The sequence below is a fragment of the Ipomoea nil genome, unplaced genomic scaffold (genome assembly GCF_001879475.1).
Source record: "Ipomoea nil cultivar Tokyo-kokei standard unplaced genomic scaffold, Asagao_1.1 scaffold0317, whole genome shotgun sequence".
Classification (NCBI taxonomy): domain Eukaryota; kingdom Viridiplantae; phylum Streptophyta; class Magnoliopsida; order Solanales; family Convolvulaceae; genus Ipomoea; species Ipomoea nil.
This window is the reverse complement of record NW_017616745.1, coordinates 2,487,635-2,512,260: the sequence shown is the minus strand read 5'-3', so window position 1 is coordinate 2,512,260 and position 24,626 is coordinate 2,487,635. Positions and strand designations below refer to the sequence as shown.

The following is a 24,626-nucleotide window of genomic DNA, read 5'->3' as shown; positions in this document are numbered from 1 at the left end:
TATCAAATATTAATGTATATTAAGTACTCAAATAATATACCTTAAAAATAAATATTTAGTGTATTAAAAATGTACATTTAGTAGTATAATAAAAATGTATCTTATGTCAATAGTCCACCTTACAATGTGGACTATGGTCCAAAATATACTGATTAATCAAAAAGGTATATAAATATAAACTCGTTTATGTGTAATAACTCGCAAATCACACATAAAAAGTAAATTTTACTATGAATATCAGGTGCGATGATGGGCTTGACAACTCAACTAATGCCACAAATATGAACCCGACATCTCGAATTACACTGCAAGAGACTCTCGTCATCTCATTTTACTTAGTAGGTCTAGTTGTATCACATTTTTACACCACGTGATATTCTTATATTTAATTAATTATTTATAGTAATATTGTTTCAAAAAAAAATAATTATTGTAATATTGAGTGATTTTTAAAAACCAATGAATATGAAAAATTATATATTAATTTAATCGAATCAAATGACATAATGCAAAACATTTAATATAAATAAAATTTCTCAATATATATAAATATAATAACAATATAATAATAAATGGCAATAAAGCATGCTTTGCATTCATCATTAAACCCAGCTCAGCCCAAAATAAAACCTTGTTTTTTAATTTTAAAACGGTTTTATTTTATAGGACTTCTTTTTAAGTGTAGTGAATTATAATATTATGAATAATAGGTGTTGATTCGGTTAATCCAATATATGAATTTACAAAATGTTTTAACCGTTAACCAAATCAAAATTTATTTATAACATAATTGAATTTAGTCAAATTTAATATATATATATATATATATATATATATATATATATATATATATATAAACATTTTTAATTTATAGTTTCGTGCTTTCGCATCACAAAATAATCTTTACGTCAATATATAATGATACAAATTAAAAAGGTAATCTAATTGTATGATTTTATGAATTATAAAAAGTTAAAACTTATTTTTATTAACAACTCCATTAAAAATAATTAATCAAAATTTATCAATCCAATCGATTATACACACATCTATCGTTCGAGGGATCTTTCGTGGGAGCATCGAATGGCGCCCTCACTCATTGTGCAAACCTACTTACGACGGAGTCCTTAGCTTGCATGCAAAGAGGCCTTTTCATGGCTTATAGATCGTGAAGTTGATTCGGTTGCCTTACACACTGACTGCTCGGTTCTTCACCGCTATATTTCTACCTCAACAGCCAAGCCTAGATTGTACGTTGGAGTGGTGATAGATGATTGTTTACGTTTTATGTCTTTGTTTGATTCCTGTTCGTTATTTTTGGTTCCTATACAGGTAAATACGATTGCTCATGCTTTAGCTTCAAAAGACTCTGCTCAGGCTAGTTCGCTGTATTGGGATTCCGTCCCTCATGACTTTGTTACAACTCTTTTGAATTAATATATTATATATTCTAGCCGTTTTGCTTTCAAAAAAAAATACACACATCTATTATAAATACTCGATAATTTTGTAATGTCTTCGTACTCTTCTTATATCCTTTTTATAAAATGTAAGATACACCCGTATGGACAACTCAGTTAGTCACAACAGTGAAGTTTAGAAATAATATCCGAGATTGAGTTTCACCAAAGACAGTGTAAGAGCAATCTCTCAAAGTTGTATTTATCTGAATTATCAAGATTAGGGGTTTAACTTTTGGGAACAAAAATAAAATGTAAGATACAATTTTATAGAACTCCCACTAGCATAATAAATAAGCTCGACAAACAAGACAAGACAATGCTCAATAATCTCAAGCCACCCAACATTACAAATAAGAATATTGGACCGTGAATGGAAGTGTACTATATTATCTTATCTTATATTATTCAGAAATAGTTTATTAAGCACAATGCAATTAATTTAGCATTTTGAGACCAACTCGTGACCAACCTAATCATCAGCTTCAATTCATTCCCCCCACTCGGGCTCTGACATTTGTTGGGTTTCTTTATTTATATAGTGTGTGTATATAAAAGATTTTCTTCAAATATGTATAAATATTAATTCTTTTTAGAGACTATAAATGTTTTTTACATTTAAAAAAATTAGGAAAACAATTTTGGTCGTTATTAAGATATTTCGTTTTTACCTTAAAAAAAAAAAAAGAAAAGAAGAAGAAAACAACTTTGAAAACGATTTATAAAATTCATGTAAATTTATGGAAAAAAGTGTTTGTGAAATGTGATAACTTTAATTCTTTAAAGTTTGCGTATAATATAGGAGATAATTTACTCGAATATGTCTTCGGAAAGGGTAACATAATTGGGAAGATACTTCAAAATTGTAAACTACCAAATAATGCTTTGAACTTAATTGCTAAGCTAAGTGTCTTTGTTAACCATTAAAGCCATATTTTCTTCATGCATAAAGTCTTCTAGACTTGATAATGGTTGCAAGAGTTGGTATCGATTTATAAGCGGATTATATCAAGTAGGTTAACTGAACCATAGCGATATTAATAGCGTGCAATGCGCACTTAGACTAAGATCGTTTTGAGTTGAATTCAAGTTGGGGCAAAACTAGTGACAAATTGAATCACCCGAACAGTTTTATGAGCTAACTTAATTTTAAAAAAACAAAAACAAAAACAAAAACAAAAAAAACAAAAAAAAACCAAAAAAAAAAACCAAAAAAAAAAACTTTGGATTGTTATCCATTTATATCATTAGGTTGGTAACAAAATTATGATTTCACAAGTTTGGAGTTTTGACTAGACCTAATAGGGTTTAGTTTAAAGTTGTGTTTAAACCAGTTCAATAACCAAATCAGGTTGGCTAGTGAATATTTCTCAAAATGGGCATTAGATAACCTTTTGATTGCTATTATAATGAGCCTAATACAATATTACTTAACATCATCTTCTATATGGACTAAATTGATATTTTAATTTAAGCAGATTTTAGTTCATTTGGACTAATTTTATATCGTTATGTGAAGTATGTTATTTTTTGTTGATTAATCAAAATTTTCTTATTTTCCTTCCCATAATTTAAAAAAAAAAAAAAAAAAAAAAAAAAAAAAAAAAAAAAAAAAAAAAAAAAAAACTTCTCCAATAATTCAAAACTCAATACATGTACAATAATTATGATTAAAAAAAAGACAATGACAAAACAACAAATATGACAAGATATTACATTGTGATCTATGTATCACCTTAGGGACATAACTCCCTGTTTTGTGCAATGAGAATAGTTTTTAGATAATTACTTTTTAAAAAACACACAAAAAAAAAAAAAAAAATACTCCTAAGCCCTAACCTATAACAAATACAAACCCAAAAGATCCAAAATCAAAAAATAGAGAGAAAGAGGCAAAAACCAAAACAATAATGCTCTTTCTTCTACCTCAAGTGACATCAAAATAATAGAATACTAAAGTTAAACGTCTCTAATATAAAAACGCATCGAATAACACATTTAAGTATGTGCAACTGACCAACTTGATAGAGAGCACAACAAAGCACTGTAATCTTCGTCTTCATTCTTGTATTTCCCGAAACTTAGAAGCATTTCCGGTGTACAATGGCAGGACCAGTCTCATCATATTCCGCTTTAGTTATCCACATCTGCAAATTGACATCATATATAAGCAAGCATGATGAGAGAGTCCACATTGAACATTTAAAAAAAAAAAAAAAACTATCGCATTTATAATACATGAGTAAGCCTAAATAATACATAGTAATTAATTAATTTTGACGTTTCAATATTTATTTAGCCATAAACATTATGACAAATCGTTTAGGCGATGAGGAAAATCGTAACGGGATAAACCCCACTCCATATAATGCACTCATTCGACCAACCATTTTAGCCTCGTAACATTTTAATGTTAACAAGAAATTCGTGATGAAAAATATTGACAAAAATTGAACTTGTAACATTTTGATATCAGAATTATACTATAACATAAACATGTAATGTAGTGTACCTGTTGGAAGGTGCTAAGGGAAGCCAAGATTGAGCCACCAATCCACACACTGTACTTCCGTTCCGGCGGCGCAACCACCTTGATCTTCATGCTGCCGGGCGCGAGCGCCGAGATCTCCTTGCTCATCCGATCGGCGATGCCGGGAAACATGGTAGATCCGCCGCTGAGAACGATATTCCCGTACAGATCTTTCCTGATATCAACGTCGCTCTTCATGATCGAATTGTAAGTGGTCTCATGGATTCCGGCGGCCTCGAGCCCCACGAGCGCCGGCTGGAACAGAACCTCGGCGCAGCGAAATCGCTCGGCTCCGACGGTTATCACCTGTCCGTCCGGCAACTCGTAGGTCTTCTCTAGCTCGGAGCTGCTCTTCGCCGTCTCCATTTCCTGCTCGAAATCTAGGGCTACATAGCCGAGCTTCTCCTTCACGTCCCGCACGATTTCCTTCTCGGCGGCGGAAACGAAATTGTAGCCTCTCTCCTTCAGGATGTTCACCAGAGAATCTGTGAGATCGCGGCCGGCCAGATCCAGCCGGAGAATTGCGTGCGGTAGAGCGTAGCCTTCATAAATGGGGACGGTATGCGTCACACCATCGCCGGAATCTAGTACTACACCTATACATATTGATACGCATAGTTTAGTCGTTTACACATATGTGAAAAGTTAACAAATCAAAATAGTTATTTTTTTATTTTATTTTATTACAAGGAAGGAAATACTCACATATACAATCTACGCCTGATACTCAAACTCTAAACCTCCTACTTAAAGGGGCAATTAAATACATACACACACACACACACACACACATATATATATATATATATATATATATATATATATATATATATATGATTGCATTCCTTAAAGATACACACAAACTAGGTAAATCAGTCTAGGTTGTCCGTCAAATCGAAAATGTTAACAAAAAGTTATAACCCAAAGTCAATATTTGCGTTACTTAAAGGTGTGCACGGGTAAAATCCGTCTTATAATCATAATTAAAGGTAAACCAATCTAGATTGTCCATAGTTAACCAACTCAAATCGAAAGTGTCAATAAAATGCTCTAACCGAGAGTCGTCCCTATTGAATTTCTAACTATTAAAATAGTCATAATTGACCAAAAAATTAAAACACCTAAACTTTTGTTAACTTTATAATTGTTTTTTTAGGGGGTAAAGCTAGCTAGCCCAACCCGTCTAAGTTACGTTGTTTATAGTCGATCAGCTCAAACCAAGAAATCAATATACTACCCCACCGAGCTAGCACCTAAAATTTACTATTATAGCTAGCAAAGTATTGGATTAAATAATAATACTCCGTATATCATAAAGCAATTAAGGAATGGAAAAATATGAAGCTAGCTAGGTACCTGTGGTGCGGCCGCTAGCATAGAGGGAAAGCACGGCTTGAATGGCGACGTACATGGCGGGCGTGCTGAAAGTCTCGAACATAATCTGCGTCATCTTCTCCCTGTTGGCCTTAGGGTTCATGGGCGCCTCGGTGAGCAAAACGGGGTGCTCGTCGGGGGAGACCCGCAGCTCGTTGTAGAAAGTGTGGTACCAAATCTTCTCCATGTCGTCCCAGTTGGTGACGATGCCGTGGTCGATCGGATACTTGAGGTAAAGCATTCCTCTTTTCGACTGCGCCTCGTCGCCCACGTACGCGTCCTTTTGCCCCATTCCGACCATCACGCCTTGGTGCTTTGGCCGCCCTATGATGCTCGAAAACACCGCCCGAGGTGCATCGTCGCCGGCGAATCCTGCCTATAATTATTTTCATAATATTAAGTTTACTATTACACTATTAGCGTATAAAATTTATATATTTAGAAACTATATTAAAAATACTATTCAGTATTAAAAACATCAATTATACTTTTCATCCCTAAGTTATAAGATAATTGTAGAATTCGTCCCTGAACGTTGGTCATACTCACTTTTCGTTCTTAAGTTATCATTGGCGTTACACTTTTTGTCCTTTCGTGCTCAAGTTTGGTCCCTGAGTTATATTAAAATTACAAATTTTGTCTCTAATGTTTTATTAGTAAAGGGACGAAAAGTGCAACGTCATTAGTAACTTAGGAACGAAAAGTTAGTATAACCAGCACTTAGGGACGAAATCTGCAATTACCATATAACTTAGGGACGAAATCTGCAATTACCATATAACTTAGGGACGAAAAGTGCATCTTTTCAAAAGTTAAATTTAAAAATTACTAAAGAAAATAAGCAATGAAAAAAGAGTTGGTTAATTTGACCAATATATAGTAAACAAGACAAACAAAATGAGACGGATGGAATAATGAAAAGAATGGTAGTGCATGGCTACATTGTTTTTCATTATTAGCCCTGCTTTCAATTTATTTATAGGGCAAAAGTCAGTAAAGGGACAAGTTCAACATCAGGTGGGCGTAAGTCCAACGCCATATCTCTAAAAAATGTGATGATGGTATAAAAAAATAAAGTTGCACATCCCATTAGGAGTTATATTTTTTGACGTAGTGATAAGTGTTTGATCTAACAAGTGGTATCAGTGCCATAATCAACCTAGGCTAATATTGAAAGAAAAAAAAAATTGCTAGTGGAGATAAAATTATAAGTGTAAATGGTACAAAAGTTGAGACATCAAAAGTGATAAAAACTCTACCTTTTGACAACAATGATATAGATATATAAAGCTATAGAGAGATGAGTGATGTACCTTAACCATGCCGGTGCCATTGTCACAGACAAGAGGTTGAATGTCTTCCATGTCAGCCATTTTCTGCTTTCAAGATGATGCTTTTGAACTTGAAGTAAGAGCAAAATTAGGCCAAAATAGAGGTTAGGGTATGGGAGGTGGATCCGTATACGCATGCATATATATAGGACTCGTGGCTGGTCGGTTTAGTCATAAAAGAGCAAAAAGAAAAAGTGGGAATAGCATGCACTAGAATTTTTTATTTTTTAAAGAAAAATAATGTTCACTTTAAGAGTTTAAGATACTTTAGTTGAACAAATTGTGATTGATGACTATCAATCTTTTTCGTAATATCAACATTTTTTACACCACATAAATTAAATATATAATTATAACTTAAACATTTACGGATTTCAGTATCTTACTTATAAAAATCCAGTGATAAATGAAATATTTATGAATTATAACAATTTATTTACCTATATATTTTGGTGTTTTACTTACATAAATTTATTGGTCTGGTAAATTAAATATATACCGATTTTAGTAATTTATTTACGATTTTTTTTCTAAATTAAATTTGATTTTTTTTTTTGTAGCGTGGATCTTGTAAGCGAGTCGACATGATGTTCTTTGATTGAAAATATGGTTGGTTGGTTAAGTAGTCCATCAGACAACTATGACAATTTATAATGGTTTTGCAATTAATTGATACATGACCCTAGCTAATTACACTGCGAAAACCAAGTGATGAGTTTAAGGTTTGATCAAAGTCTTATATAATAGATCAGGTGGTCTAACGGTTACAATCTTAAGTCGTTTATTTGACAATTATTTCAACCTATTAGGTGTGGTTTTATGTCTCAATTATTAAAGAAAAATATTATATGTACTCACATTATCTACTCCCAACTTTTACTCTAACACCTAAAATTTTTATGTAGACACTTTTACATGGACATACATAGACAAAATAACTTATCAACGTCTGCCACATCAGAAAGCAAATTTGATGGAGAAAGAGCATTCCTATTAAGGGTTTTTTTTTTAATGGTTTTTGAAACAGTAAAAAACTAGATGGTTGATTTTCATCAAATGTGCAGAGTGATTTTTGGTTGGATTTTTCCTCTATAATTAATATTTTTTTGTGGGGTTCGTCAGTAGATGCGTATTTTTAAACTTTTTTTTTTAAAAAAAATTGTTGTCACCCCCCACCCCCCCCCCCCTCTTTTTTTTTTTTTTTAAGTTTTCTCTATTTTTCTTGTCATCCTCTATCTTTCATAGTTGGTATCTAAAAACTCCCAAAAAAACTAAAGTTATTGAAGTTGTTCTAAGATTTGGGAAATCTTGTAGTAAAATTCATTATTAAATTAGTTAAATTATATATTTTTATCATGTGATGAAAATATATGCCCTTGAAATAGAATAACATTTTCCATGGGAAAAGTTGGAACATATGTCTTGATTTGGGCAAATGTATAAATAGATGGATGGGAATCAACAAAAAGTTGCGGTCCAGGTTGGAAAATAGCGTCGGTCCAATCAATTTCCACGTCATCATAGGGGTGGCTGAGTAGATAGCTATACGTTTCTGGCAGGGGCGGCGGCAGCTGGCAGGTGGTTGGACGGTTTTCGCGCCGTCCATGTCTTGTCGGTCCAAATCATTTTCTTGGCGGCTTTCTCTGCTGCGCAGTCATTCGAGAAATTATATACGGAGTAATGTTTTAAGGATTGATTTGTCGCTTCATTTGAATCGCTAATCCCATTTAATTGGTTTGTAAAGGGTATAGCTTTTTGAATAAATTTTGTTAAAAGTTATACTACATGTACTTTAAAATTTTTTTTTTTTATTTCTATTTTATGATTAGCAAACAAGAATATGATATTTTTATCATGTGAATATAATGAAAAGTGTCTACATCAAAAATTTGTGAGGAAAAGTAAAAGTTAAGAGTAAAAAAAAAAATTAAAAAGAAAGCAATTGTTAGGTGTCGTGCTGAACGCGCATTTAATAAGATCAATTTTTTTTTTTTCATGCGAGTCTCACATTTGGAGACAAAAACTCACTCTCCTTGTAAGAACTTCCATGTTCTCTCTCCAACACTCTCCCTCTTCCACATAGGTTATAATCTTCTCAAAAACTAAGCAAGAATCACAAATGAAGATGCTCTAAGGGCATCCCCATTAGATGATTCTTGAATGGTTTTTTTGGGGATCTAACAGGTGTGGAGGATAGGGGAAGAGGAAATATAAGATTTGAGGTCCGTAGAGCAACCTCAATGGTATGAATTATTTGTTAGTTTTTTCCATATACAAGTAGGAGTGAGAAAAAAAAGAGGGAAGAGAAAAAAAAAAACACAAACTATAACGCACCCAGCTGGGCGCCCCCCATCTGCCACACGCGAAACCACCCAAATTGCTTCCTTTCTTTCTCTCATTCAGTGGATCCTACAAAAGTTTTGATTTTACTGGAGAAAAATCCATCAAAGAACTACACCTTCCATTTGTTACAAAACAACCCACTTGGTTTTTCTTCTTCAAAAATTTTGAGAAAAACCACTGTTGTAGACACTCTTATGTAAGAACATGATTTTTCATTTATATACGGGGTCCCACGTGCCAAAGATGAAAAAGTTATGACAGGTTCATGTGAGGCGCTGCAAAAGTGTCTAACTGTGCACTAATTTTTTATTTATTTTTTTCTGTTTTCCCTTTCTCTGTCCCACTCATCTCTGCAAAAACCAACTTAGAAGTCCAAACTCAATGGAAGCGTTTTTGGCTCTTTGTGCTTCAATCAATCAATCAATATATATATATATATATATATATATATATATATATATATATATATATATATATATAACATGTCAAATCTTAGAAGAATAACATGTCAAATCTTAAACATATAGACTTCAGCCTATTTAATAAATATGTCTCGAAATAGGCATAGACATAACTTTTTTACTAACCAAGCCAAGCCAATAACTCATAAGCCCTTTATAAGGGTCTATGTTATTTCAATTCATATTTGTGATTGTCTCATATTTTCAAGTCCTATAATTAGATAACGCAAATAATGGTGTTAAATATGAAGAATTATAATTTTTAAAAAATTACAATTGATTTATATATTTATACAAGAGAGCAAGTAACGAAAAGTGACGGATAGTGACTCTCAAGTAATGACGGATAACCAACTTCATCAATTCCTTTACATGCCATATAATTGGTTAGTGGTGACGGTAAGTCGGTAATAGAATTGGTTGTAAACTCCTACTTGCATATGTTGTCACGTGTGTTTATTAGGAAATGATAAATTTGATTAGATTTGTTAGGCTTACTTTATCACGAAGAATAAATGTTGTGATTTAAATGTTATAAATTCAATTTAAATGAAAAATGTTGATTCATTACTATAATGTAATAATAATATTTTTTAGTGTATTTAATAACATTACTTATTACCAAGACTATGTGGTCTAATGGTACCCGGGTTAGACTTCCATTTGGAAGGTTGTGAATTTGAGCCTCAATGGAGCGTTATTGATTTTTTTGTGTTTCAGTAGGTTGAGAAAGTATATAAACAGATACTACTTATTAATTAAAAATGAATCAATAGAGAGAAATTGATGTGGTAACATTTTAATTTTGACAATTATAATATTAATAAATAGGCTCAAGATTGATAAAATATGATCGATTTTATGGTTAGATGACTTAGATCTCAATGGACCTGATCTGGTTAAGATCTAAGGCCTCGATACTTCATGGCAAATTATGCCCTGGACCCATTGTGGACACGGGCCCAAAACGACGTCGTTTTTCCAAAAAAACGCGTCATTTAGTTAAAAAAAAAAAATCGTGCGCGTTTTGCCGTTAACGGCGTTATTTTTTTTTTGGATTATGAATGTACAGTTATGCCGTTATGAATGTACAGTTATACAATTATGAAATTATGAACACAGAGCTCTAACATTATGAACTTACAATTATGAACATGTATAGTGATAAAATTATGACCATGAAGCTTTAAAATTGTGAATATAGAGTTTCGAAGATTATGAATGTACAGTTATGAAGTTATGAATCTACAGTTATGGAGTTATGAATCTACAGTTATGAGATTATGAATCTACAGTTACAGAATTATGAATGTACAGTTATTGATCGAATTATGAACAAAGAGCTCTAACATTATGAACTTACAATTATGAACATATAGTGATAAAATTATGAACATAGAGCCCTAAAATTGTGAACATAGAGCTCCGGAAATTATGAATGTACAATTATAGAGTTATGAATGTACAGTTATGGAGTTATGAATGTACAGTTATAGAGTTATGAACGTACAATTATGGAGTTATGAATGTACAGTTATTAATAATATAGTAATAAAATTATGAATATATACTCCTATAACGAAGCGTCTGAAATTTAAAAAATAAAAAAATAAAAAAATAACAGTGCCTAACGGCACTGTTACCCGTGTCCAGCAAGCATGCTGGACACGGATCCAACGCATAACGATTGATACTTCATATAGCTTGATTGAGACCAATCATATATATAGGGGATCCTGGTTCTAGCCCAATTTTTGAATTTTTGAAGATCAGACTTAATTGTTAATACATTATAGAAAACTATAATTATAATTACTCATCCGTCTCATTTTATGTGTCTAGTTTGGTTAACGAGATTTGACTGAAGTTATTTTTAATTTAATTTTTTATAATATAAAATTTAATATTAATATACAAAATTTTTATATTTAGAAACTACACTAAAAGTACTATTAAACACAAAAAAGTAAATTTAAAAATAAGTAAAAATACTAAAGAAAATAAATAAGGAAGAAAGAGTTGATTTGACTAATGAATAGTAAGTAGGACAGATAAAATGGGATAGAGGAGTATAATTAGGGGAGAAGAAGAAAATTATCAATTTATACGGAGATATTATAATTGAAAAAAAAAAGAAATTAGAGTCAAATTGGTTACCAAACTACACAAGAAAATGTAATTAGGCTATTGAACTCAAAAAACATACAATTAAATCACTGAACAACGCAAAATAATGCAATTGAACCCAAAAGTAACCTGCTTACCTGAAGTAGAGATTATTTAATTAAAATAATAATTTTTTATTTATTAACTAATTTTAAATAACAAAATATAAAATATATAAAAAAAAAAATCAAAGTCTTTGTCGTCTCTAGGCTGCCGGACGAAGAATGTGTCTTCGTCTCCAGGCTGCCGGAGGCGAAGAGACCCCTTCGTCTCCAGCCTAGAGACTAAGGAACCCCTTCGTATCCGGCCTGGAGACGAAGGAACCCTTTCGTTTCCAGCCTGGAGACGAAGGAACCCCTTCGTAATCGGCCTCGAGATGAAGGAATCCCTTGGTCCCCGGCGTGGAGACGAAGGAATCCCTTCGTATCCTTGCCGGAGAAGAAGGGACGAAGTTTTTGTCCCTTCTTCTCCGGCAAGGAGTCGAAGTTTTTTTTTTTTTTTTTAATTTGTTATTTACAATTAATAATAAAATAAAAAATTATTATTTTAATAAAATAACCTTCACTTAAAGTAAACATGTCACTTTTAGATTCAATTGTATCATTTTGTATTGTTTAAGAACCCAATTGTATGTTTTTTGAGTTCAATGACCTAATTACATTTTTGTGTGTTGTTGGATGACTTATTTGACCCTTATTCACAAAAAGAAATGAAAATAAAACCATACGGGTTACCCGTTTTGGTATTGGGTCTAGGGTTGGGCTGATTTCCACAAACGCAACGAACGCGCCTGGGCAGTGGTAATAGGACGGGAACGGCACGCACCATTGACTTTCCCCTTCATACTTCATCCCATATCGCCGCCTCAAACACACCACCCGATCGACGCAGGTCAGTTCCGTTCGTCTAATCAGATCTGTATTTCAACATTATTTTCTTCAACAGATTTACGGAATTCATTTGTAGATGTTTGCATATATATTTTTTCCGCTAATTCTACGCGGATATTCTGTGTTTTGCAGGTGAAATCAGCTGCATCAAGCTCTTCGCGTCTCATCTTCATTAGACATGTGAGGATCTTCGCTCTTTTTCAATCGTTAATTTACTTAATTCGGACGTTTTTTGTTTTTGTTTTTTGTTTTGGTCAATTACATGTATATCATTATGATTAACTTCCAATTAGATGTGTGTATAGATAGTGTGAGCTTAGATTATTGTATAGGTAATGACAGTGTGTTCAATCGTTAATTTAATTAATTTGGACTTATTTTTGTTTTTGTTTTGCTTCTTTGTCAATTACGTATACATTAGTATGATTAACTTGCTATTAGCTGTGTGTATAGATAGTATGAGCTTGGATTATTGTATAGGTACTGACAATGTGTTCAGATTTAGTTTCTAAGGCTACTTTCTTTCGATCAGTGAATGAAATTGTGTCTTACAAGTTACAATTCTACCATGATACTTTTGGAACATTCCTGTAGTGGTTCTCCGATAAATGCCTTTTCCATTCTATATGAAAGGATATAGTTGTTGAAATGACTTGATAAAGTTGCTAATTGATAATGAAGCAGGAGAGCTTCTTTATTTATTTATTTTTAATTTTTTTTCGATGAGTAAGAAAGGAGGGAGATTTTTTATTGTCTGGTTAATACTTTTGGATTCCCTAGTGTGTTGGGTTACTCGACCTGTGACTTATAGAGAATTGTAATGATGTCTTGATGGCTTGGTGCGAAGTTACCACCACCCTTTTCTTGAGTTGATATGTGTTCCTGAGAAATTGCAAAAGATGGCGTTTTTTGGACTCTTGGTATACATGCAATGTCTCATTAACTGCCTCGTGTGTTTCCTAACTTGTTTTAATCACCTAGGTCGGACGAGGAAGTTGTAGATCAGAAGAAGCTACTTGAAGATACTTGTAAGCCAAAATGCATAAGGCAGCTCCGGGAATATCAGGTGATTACCACACCTACCGTAACAAAGAATAGCTTAGCATCTTTGAAATCATGAGTATCCTGTGGATCTCATCTTTGTTAGGGTGTATTATTTATCTAGTTATGTGCTTTACTGCTGTCATTCCTTTAGATCGGTTTAGTTTACTATCAAGATTTGGGAAATTGCTTATACTAAATTATTGAAATCTTGCATTTAAACAGTTAGAAGGTTTGGATGAGAATATGTAATTGGCTAATTACATGGTTCATCTGCTATGCGGCAATGATTGCGGAAATGACCAAAATAATATCTGAACCCAAGTGTATATAAGATAATACTTTTGTTATATGGCATAGCAAAGTTGTAAACTAGTTGGATACCATTGGATGTACTTGTTCATTTATTGAAAGAACTAGTTATAGACACACTCAATGCGCGATAAAAAAAAGTCCAATGAAATAACTATTATGAGGAAAAAATATATAAAAGATAATATAAATAATTCATAATATAAAATTTGAAATAAGTTGTAAGTGTATAAAAAAGTAAGACATAATATATAAATTATTATATTTACCAGTATTGTTTAATGGCGTTAAGAATAGGCTGGGGGAAAAGGAAAAAAAAGGAGCAAAATTGAAATTTTTTTAAGTGTACAGGAGAGAAAACACAATGTATAAGTTAACACTGAATCTAATTACACCAATACATTTTTATTCTCAATAGACCCTTACCAAATTGTTAAAAAAAATGATAAAAAATGTTGGTGGTATAAAATATTTCAACTGATTGTCTTTTGTGTTTTTTGCTCTAACAAAATGAAAGTACATTTGTGTATTTATAGTTACTATTGACATATGAGTTTTGGATTGCATTCCTTCTTAATCATGAAAAATATTAATCATATATTTTGCCTGTGTGAACACAAAAGAATAAAATCAGTTGGTTTAAAAGTTGGAACTACTAATGAAAAGCTTAATAAGGAACTATATATACGATCTAGGTATTGAGAACATTAAGTTTAAGATTTTTAATTTTGGTGGCCATTAAATTGCTCAAAATGTGATATTAAGGTTGGGAGCATTACATTTTAAGTTTTATATACTGTAGTCTAGTTACATGTAAACTAGTTGGATACCATATTACCATTGGATGTACTTGTACATTTATTGAAGAGTAAGTCTAGTTAGCATTGAATGCTAAAGCAATATGCACTTGTAGGACTTTGCTGAAATGTGACTATAGACATCTATCATATAGGGAACAAAACTATAACTCTGTGATCTGAAGGTGAAGTAGAATTGGATGCTTTAATGGTCTCTGTGGGTGCTAAAGCCACTGTAGATAACTTGGAGGACCAATAACAAAGACATCAGGGGACAATGGTGTATAGAAACTGGAAGGTTCTTTGGTTAGTGAATAATCAAGGTCTAGATTCGTTCATGCATATTTCTGCCTTATATTGTTTCTAAGTGTACAATCTAACCCTCACAGCTTAATTGAACCTACCCAGTTTTCTGGCTTAACCTAAATTTTTTTGGGTTGAGTGGGTATGGCTCTTCTGTCATCCTGTCCCCGACTGATCAGAGTGTTTTTTCTTGGTAACTTTGCCAAATATTTGATACTTGACTACATGTAAGGATGAAATATTTCAAAAGCTTCTTATTTATTTTGCAAGTAAAAATAAAGGAAAGAATTTCCAAAAGAGATGGGTCTTTTGACTACTGCCAAAGCTACTTCTCTAATGCCAGGTTAATACTTGGCAGTGATGAGGTTTACATGGGAAATTTGGTTTGCCAAGCCTTAGCAATCCTTAGAAAACTGGTTCAGTATCATGAATTCTTTTTAATAAATTTCAACCGTCCTTGCATCTCACAGGCATGTGCTAAACGGATTGAAGGTGATGAAAGTGGGCACAAACATTGCACTGGACAATATTTTGATTATTGGCACTGCATTGACAAATGCGTAAGCATCACTTCCTTCCCTCCTTTCTATTGATTCGTGTGCATTAGCTTAGCGTAGGTCTGATTTGTTCTTGAAACTCTTTTCGGGACACAGGTTGCCCTAAAGCTTTTTGCGAAACTCAAGTAGCAAGGATACATCGCATGTTTGCTAATCTGTTGCTGAGCAAGGCTTTTCTGCATTCATCATCTTTTTGTTAGAAGCTAGCAATGCTTCCAGGCAGGCTTATTAACTGCATTGAAACTCTTGAACTTCAAGGGTCTTGAATCTGATTTAATAAGAAATTTTACATTGGGCTTGAATCTTACTATACTATTTTCTATTCAAATTGTTATGTGATCATCAACATGTTTCTCTATTTGGTATGATTCATATCTTTTCAATGCACCCTTTATATGTATATATAGGCCAGTATTCCTGTGAGTCCACCCTTCCCCATGAGTCTGTGTGGACATATCTTGGCCATTGAATACTTGAGATCAATGGTTTAGATTTGGCCAACTGTGTAATTGTGCAACTCTGCACTTCACTTGCACAGTTGGCGAAATTTAAGCCATTGATCTCAAGCATTCAATGACCCAGATCTGTCCACACGGACTCATAATAGGATGGACTCATTTGATCACTAGTATGTATATATATATATATATATATATATATATATATATATATATATATATATATATTTGCATTTTTAAAATCTCAGTTTGAGTGCATATCTATATGTAACTAGATGCAATTTGTAGTGTGCCATTTCTTCCCTTATTAGTTTTGTCAAATCAATAATGTAATATTCTAACATTGAGAATATTACAATTACTTGTTTGCCAAGTTATGTGCAATGTCAACTTTATTTATTTACTTTTAATAATTGATAACAATTTTAGTGTAGTGGTTATAATAATATTTTCACTTTTGATTATTGACTATCAATTTAATAAGTTTTGGTCTCTTAATTTTATTTTATTTTATTTTTTTAAATTGATGAAATTTTAATGGAAAGTATTATCGGATATATCAATTTCACCTTTTCCATATAATAATATTTTATATAGAATTTAATCAATTAAAAAAAACCGTGAAAATGTTGTTATATTTAATACTAATGTTTTGCTTGTGTGATAAACTTTTCAAAAGTAAAAGTTTTTAATATACCATGATATTTACGGAGTACATTATAATGCAATCGTTATGCTTTGTAACATGGTGCACACGGTTGCGAACGACGCTGTTTCACTATGGTCGAGTAACGGTTAGTGGCGCTGTCTACTAATCAATTTTTTTTTTTTTTTTAAAACTCCAATCGATGGGATTTTCACTATTTTTGGTGTGGATATATAGTTCACTAATTTTGCATATATAGTTCACTAATTCTGGATACATAGTTCATTAATTCTGGATACATAGTTCACTAATTCTGAATATATAATTCATTAATTCTGGATATATAGTTTAATCATTCTGAATATATAGTTCATTCATTCTGAATATACAGACGCAGTGAACTGCCATAAGTCAAAACAGAGTACCAGTAACTTGTGTGGATAATTCTGGATATATAGTTCATTAATTCTGAATATATAGCACAATATAAATCCGTTAATGGTAATCAAAAATGATTTTTTTTTAAAAGTCGAACGCGTTGTTTTTAATCAAAACAATACCCTTTTTGCAACCGCATGGTGCACACGGTTGCACGGCATAATTTGCCATTATAATGGGCCATATGTGATCATAGGTTGGGCTTCCTCTAAGAGTGGACTGGGACCACAATCTCAAGGTTAAATTGATTTCAAATTACTTCGTTCAATTTAGTGTGAGATACCAAGTGGCTTGTGGTCCACTGGCTGGTTGTTCCCTTATGTAGGAGGTCTAAGGTTTGAGTTTCGGTGTAGGTGTAGATTGTATATGTGGATATCCCTCTTCTTTAATTTTGTTATAAAAAAAATTTAGTGTGAGATGAGTTTGAACTTGATTGAGAATTATCTCTAACTTTAAGAGTTAATTCTATTTTTAGTTCTAGATTTATAAGTGATAGTCCACTTTTTTTTTTTTTTTTTTTTTTTTTTTTTTTTTTTAATTATCAAAACATCCCCTTTTGATTTTAGTATTATTATGACATGATCAATTTTGGCCCTCTATCAATAAAATCGTAGAAATTTCGTTAAATAGAAGGACATTTTGATCTTTTTAATACAAAGTGTATTGACCCGTTATATATTTTATGTTTATTTCTTGAAAAATTTCGTAATTGATGAGCGAAATGCTTTTGTATTTAATGTAATTTCAATGATTTTTTTGATAGAGGATCAAAATTGGTCATGCCACAATAATCTAGGACAAAAAAGAGATGTTCTGATAAAAAAGTACTAAAAGTGGACTGTCACCTTCTAGGACCAAAATGGAATTAACTCCTAACTTTAATCACATCTTAACAAATCTTTATGAAACTTTGTACTTGAACATGCATCTATTCGTAGACTTATTTTATGAAGAAAAAAAAAGAAGAAAAAGGAGAGATACAATTTTGAATAAGAAAATTTTATTTTTAAAGTAGGGTATGAATGTATGATACAATAGAAATGCTATTACCTAAAATGACTAAAATCCCATAATCAACATATAAAAGTTTTGTAAAATAAGATAAATGTATTCAACAAATTTTCAAAAAAACCATATCTTATAACTTTTTTTGAATTACGGAAAAATTTACAATCGTTATTCGAGTGTACGTGCTTTAAGTGAATATTTTATAACTTTATAATATGGCGGTTGAAGGTATCATCTTAGATTCTTAGTTGACAATCACTTGATGTTAATATGTTATTGAGATAGGTTTAATTTATTACATGGTACATAATTAATGGAGGAAACAAGATTCAGTTTAGTTTACATAAAATTTGGTTGGAATTGTTGGTTTTTAACATGCTTAAATTTTGGAAAAATGATATTTTTGTCCCTAAATTATAAAGAAATTGTATTTTTTGTCTCTCAGTTATACCCGTATGTCACATTTTGTCTCTCAACTTTAAAAAAAAAAAAAAAAAAATTCTTTTCCTGCCTATAAGACGACGTTTTATTAAAGTTGAGTTTAAAAAAAGTTACTTTACCTTATCAAAAAAAAAAAAAAAAGTTACTTTACAAACAATTAAGGAACAAAAAAAGCATTTCACAAGCTAGCAATTGAGGGGTAAAAAGTGATAATGATATAATTGAAGGACAAAAAATGTTATGAAGTACATATTTCTTTATAATTCAATGACAAAAAGTGTCATTTTCTTTTAAATGTTTGTTTCTTATATTTATTTAATAATTGAGAAATATTAAAAAATTAAAAAAAAATTTCTTATCATGCCAATGTGCCAATAGTTCTAGGTATGGCAACTAATCACTATATGTATATTATTTTTTGTTGTATTGAGTACTATCATCACTATTACTAATAGTACTCGATACTTCTGTCGGGCCGGGATGTGGGTGGCCCTTAGGGTTGGGGTTCAGCCTTTTGGAAGAATAGTACTCGATACTCAGTATAATTGACATTAGTGGTAATTACACCATAATTTTTTTTTTAAAAAAAACATAAAATATTAAATTTGTTTTACATATATTTATTAGGGAGTAAAACTTTGTTAATACAAATAGATTTTAATATAGTATTATATCTTTCTTTCATATATTTTTAAAAAATATTTTTTTTTTTGTAATAAGTAAATTATAAAGTTTTAAATTAAAATGTTTTTTTTTTTTTTCAGATTTAATTAGAAATTATGTAAGTATAGATTGTAAATATTACTTTACTTATTTTGGATGACGAGAGAAACCCACAATAATTATCTTATGGTTTGCACTAGTTAATATCATGCAATTAAGCTACATAGAAAAGGTAACCGTACTAGAAAGACTTTGTGTGACGAATGACAAGTTTGACCGAGAGGATAATATTACTTTATTTAGTTTAGTAGAATATTTGACTCACCATTGTATACGTAAAATGATTCTTACATGAGTTACATGCTCGTTAATTTATTTTATTTTTAACATAAAAGTATTTTTATTTTCACAAAACATCATATATCTTACCTTCACTGCTGAATATTTCGCTAGTTCCGCTTAACATAAATCATGAGCGTTATTTTGTAAAACATCACAACTTCCCATGCCAACGTTGAAGATAAATGAATGTGCGCATGGTAAGTTGGTCGGAATTTTCTTCCAACATATAGTGTTGGACGAAAATTCTGATTAGCATGCTATATTGGAAGCTAAAACTTGATCATATATATGATTGGTATGTAAAAAGTTAAAATGATAGGATTGGCCATTTACCAACTTACATTGTAGACGAAAATTAGACTATTTAAATAATCATCTGTGTATCCCTCATTTTTTTTTTTTCAACTTCCTCCCATCTTTACTCTCCTATATTCTCCTCCAAATCAGCAATTAAACAAAGACTGAATTGGACTGAAATAACCAAAAATCAAAATGGTGGATTTCCGCTCCTATCCTACTTTCCGTCCACAAATGAGGTGTTGGACGCTAGCTAGTTCTGTCTAACACTAGTTGTTGGTCGGTAATTTTGACGGTGGATTTTTCAAATCTCGATTTTGATCGGCATTTGGTCAGAAGACCTATTCCAGTCCTTAAAAAACTCGTTTTATTGGTCGTGTTGAGCATATACCTATTAATGTGCAATCCAACTATCAGTTTAGGCTTTTAGTTAAGATGGAACACATGCTTCAATTCGGAACTCGGACATCGTGAGATTTTCAACAATGTCTTACCCACAGTAGGGGCATTGTTGTTGTTAATTTTTTTTAACCTTGTAGTACTAAAATGTGTGTATTTGTAGTCATCTATAATTTTAAATGCTACCTCTTAAATGTGTACCAAAAAAAGTAAAAAATTACTCCATAAGTCTAATTTAAAAAGTAAAAACTATTGATAGCCTCTATAACCAACTACTAGATATTTTTGTGTGTGTAAATCACGATGTGGTCCGAGTTTTTCTCTCAAAATTTTTTCCCACAAAGAAAGTTCATTTGACACTTGAGCTACCCCATTGGGTAACTAGATGATGATGATGATTATAATAATAATAACATATTTGAACGCGAAAGCACTCACCTTTAAACATTTCTGTGCATCAGAGGTTAAAACATTGTAAAAGTGATTGAATGGTTATATAAAAAATACTGCATAGTTTACAAAAATAACATTGAAAAGATAAAGAGTTTTTAGAATTTAACAGTTAAACCTAGTGCTTCCAAGTGACTAATTCTACCATAACCTTATAATCAATTAATAAACCATTTGCATATAATTGAATGGCCAAAATGCTATTTTTTCAAAAAAAAAGAAGAAGAAAATATTTTAACTCTATAGGTCTAACTTAAAACTATTGATAGCCTCTATAATCACTACTAAAAAAAATTGAAGTAAAATTTTTCATTGCTTTATTATACTTTATAAAAGCTATTGATAGCCTTCTATAACATTATAAAATTTATTGTTACATCCTCTCAAATGCTCTGTCGGGCTGGGGTGTGGGGGCCCCTTAGGGTTGGGGTTCAGCCTTTTGGAAGAATAAAATTTATTGTTCCATTCAGTTTCCATATATATATATATATATATATATATATATATATATATATATATATATATATATATATATATATATATATATATATAAAATCATTACCTTGTTTTATATTTCAAATACTACAGTCACACAATATTAACGAATAAAGATTTTTTTGAAAGTAAAAACCGGATATATTAGCGAAGAAGAACAGAAACAAAGTCAGGGAATGCCTGTGAAAAAGCTGCAGACGCTAAAGAATGAGCTAAACGGTTCGACGTACGAGGAACGAATCTAATAGAACAAGAACTAAACAAACTCATTAAACTCTTACAATCCGAAATAGCTAAACCAACATAAGATCTAATAATAGTCGATGACGAAGAAAGAATCTAGCAAAGATTTGAACAATCCGAATGTAGTTGGACGGACGACACACTCTGCCCCGAAGCCAAGAGAGGACCTCCTTACATGTCAAAGCTTCAACCATAAATGGACTAGAGTAGAGGGGAAGTGGTGGATTCAAAACACCAAATTATGATTTAATGACTTTGTATTGTATTTACAAATTCCTTTCTACATCTGTTATGTGTTTTGCCTTAGAATCATAATTTATATTCTAGAAATTCACAATTAAAATACTAATAAAAATTCATAATTTATATCGTTTATGATTATTGTCCACCCTGCAAGGTGGACCCTGGTCCATGTTATAACAAAACTAGACCGACAAATTCTATAAATTAGTATCATTTGCTTGTGCTTTCCACATGCCCACTTCTCTTCAATCCCATAATAACTAGAATATATAATATACATACATTTTTCTTTTCTTTTCTTTTATATTAATGGCAAAAACTAATGATCAAGAAAGTAACCAAGAAGTTGACTTCTCTAAGAGGGCACAATGGCTTAGGGCAGCTCTCCTAGGTGCCAATGACGGCTTGCTCTCAACCGCATCGCTCATGATGGGCGTTGGGGCCCTCCGGAAAGATTCCCGGACGATGGTCCTCGCCGGAATCGCCGGGACGGTCGCCGGAGCGTGCAGCATGGCGATCGGAGAATTCGTGTCCGTGTCCTCGCAGCACGACATGGCGGTGGCGGAGATGGAGCGGAAGGAGGGCCGGGGGGAGGCGGGGGCGGTGGAGGCGGAGAAGGAGAGTTTGCCGAACCCGTTTCAGGCGGCCGTGGCGTCGGCGGTGGCTTTCGCGGTGGGGGCGGTGGTGCCGCTGCTGCCGGCGGCGTTCATAAGGGCGTACCGGTTGCGGGTGGCGGTAGTGGTGGCGGTTTCCAGCGCGGCGTTGCTAGGGTTTGGAGGGTTGGGTGCTTATCTTGGGAGGGCTCCTTACGTGAAGTGTTGTTTTAGGGTTTTGATTGGGGGGTGGGTGGCTATGGCCATCACTTTTGCATTTTCTAAGTCATTTGACGTACTAGGATTTTAATGCGTACGTGCATGCATATTGCATGCATGGGTACGATGTACATAACGTGCATACTATCATGCATGTGTTAATACCTGATTTATAAATCTTTTGACTATTTAAATTTTATCACTTTGATCATCGACTTTCAAACTTGTTCAATTTCATCTTAAACTATGCAGTTTTTACCTAAAATAGTCACTGGTCCAAATCAAAATAATCATGATTGATGATAATTTTGGTTAACAATGACATAGTTGACGATGAAATTGAGTAAGTTTGGGAGTCGATGACCGAAGTGGTGAAATCTTAATAGTCGATGGACCAAATCAAGTATTAACTCTATTATGCATATATAGGAGGCCAGTTTGTTTTATCTATTCTAAAAACTAATAAGTGTGAATGAAAGTTATACCCTTCATTTATGTTTGTTTTTTCGTTATGTTTTTTTTTTTTAATACATTATGCTATAAAAGTTGTACTATACAATATTTTGGACAAACATACTCCAACTATTATAACTTCCGTAATCTTTTCCACTATTGTTATTATGCACATGCATCCACCGTATATTTTCTTATCTTCTTCAATAATACTAATATCTTCTTCAATAATATATACACATTATATATTGGAATTTTTTTTTTTGTTTTGAATGCTACTGACTCTATTACATTGTAGTATCTGTTCAAACATACTTTCTCAATTTATTGAAGCACAAAGAGTCAACACCGCCTCCACTGAGACTCGATCTCATGACCTAATTCCCATATTATAATTATATGTTAGTTATTTTCTAAAATATAAATATCAAATTTATAAAAATATTTTATATTATTATTATTAGTATTATTAGTATTATTATTATTATTATTAATAAACCCTACTTTTAAGAAAGGTTTCGGATTCAAATTAGTCTTATGAATGAAATAAGTAATAAACGTGGAAAGAGTTCTTTATATTGGTTTCGATTGCAACTCGAGTATGAAACGAATTATGATATAAAATGGAAATAACAACAACAACATATATGTGTTTCTCACTTTTTCCATCAGTTATTTTGATAAGTTATTTCCTCTATCTTGCTTCTTTGGCGAGTTATTTCCTCTCGTTTCTTTGGCAAGTTCTTTTTTCATTAAGGTGAAACGATTTAAGTGATCATGACGTATGTTTATCTCATCCTGAGCAACGAAGAAGATCTGAACCACGATATCCAATTCAGATTAATGAAGATATTGTCTAGAAGAGCCGCAATAGTTACTCAGGTGGTATGCAAGACTTCCCAAACAGAGTCAGTCTTGGATAGCCAGATCATTACCAACATCAAAGAAGCTTCAGGTTCCACCAATGAATTCAGCTTCAATCTTGTAACATAGTTTGCGATTCAAGTTTCTTTTAGCATTGCTAGGAAAGTTGTTTCTATGTCTGAAGAATGTTTTATCATTGTATTGATCTTTATTGTAACTATTTCAACTTATGATTAATGAATTAGCTCTTTATTTTCAAAATAATAATAATAATAATAATAATAATAATAATAATAATAATAATAATAATAATAATAATAATAATAATAATAATAAGCTTATGATTAGAATTTCTCATGTAAATATCTTGTGAAATTATATTCTCACATGTCTAATCATATCCTATATTTATGAAATTAATTATACTACTATAAAAATAACATATAATGCAGTACTTATAACGTCGATTTTTATAAAATCGCCATTAAAACATTAAATAAAATAATAATTAAAAAAAAAAGCTTTAACCATTGGTTTTTAAAACATTTATATTGAATTTGCATGTATTTTTTAATAGATGACAATAATGATAAGACTTTGATTCTCAGGTCATCGGAATTTATGAATAATGGCGATTGGCGAACGGTAGCCGGTCATGGAGAAGGAGACTAAGGTCGCCTTCTCGTCGGAGAAGGCAATCACAGTGGTTGCCTTCTCCGTGACCGGTGACCGTTCGCTGGTCGTCGATCACTTTGTTGCCTGATATTTATCAGAATTTCATCGGCGGGTTATCGAAATCTAAATGATCT

The 24,626-nt window shown here is 32.0% G+C and overlaps 2 protein-coding genes and 1 long non-coding RNA gene across 3 annotated transcripts; 2 read left to right on the top strand and 1 right to left on the bottom strand.

Moving 5' to 3' along the window:
* Positions 1-337: 337 nt before the first annotated feature.
* LOC109169065 lies at positions 338-15,472 on the top strand. Its single transcript, XR_002052172.1, has 3 exons — positions 338-350; positions 6,161-6,175; positions 14,778-15,472. It is a non-coding gene; the product is annotated as an uncharacterized LOC109169065 (long non-coding RNA).
* LOC109169053 (actin-101-like) lies at positions 3,146-6,814 on the bottom strand. Its single transcript, XM_019317952.1, has 4 exons — positions 6,678-6,814; positions 5,347-5,740; positions 3,973-4,586; positions 3,146-3,607 (listed from the first exon to the last, which is right to left on the bottom strand). The coding sequence occupies exons 1-4, from the start codon at positions 6,735-6,737 to the stop codon at positions 3,542-3,544; spliced, it is 1,134 nt and encodes a 377-aa protein (XP_019173497.1). The 5' UTR covers positions 6,738-6,814; the 3' UTR covers positions 3,146-3,541.
* Positions 15,473-21,977: 6,505 nt separating the features above from the next.
* Positions 21,978-22,591, top strand: LOC109165744 (vacuolar iron transporter homolog 4-like). Its single transcript, XM_019314660.1, has one exon. It carries the CDS (start codon positions 21,998-22,000, stop codon positions 22,589-22,591), a length of 594 nt encoding a protein of 197 aa, XP_019170205.1. The 5' UTR covers positions 21,978-21,997.
* The last annotated feature ends 2,035 nt before the right edge of the window (positions 22,592-24,626 follow it).

Coding starts and splice junctions, on each gene's coding strand:
- LOC109165744 (XM_019314660.1), top strand. CDS start 21,998: ATGGCAAAAACTAATGATCAAGAAAGTAACCAAGAAGTTGACTTCTCT.
- LOC109169053 (XM_019317952.1), bottom strand. CDS start 6,737: ATGGCTGACATGGAAGACATTCAACCTCTTGTCTGTGACAATGGCACC. Junction 5,741..6,677: donor ATGGCACCGGCATGGTTAAG/GTACATCACTCA, acceptor AAATAATTATAG/GCAGGATTCGCCGGCGACGA. Junction 3,608..3,972: donor CCCTTAGCACCTTCCAACAG/GTACACTACATT, acceptor GTCAATTTGCAG/ATGTGGATAACTAAAGCGGA.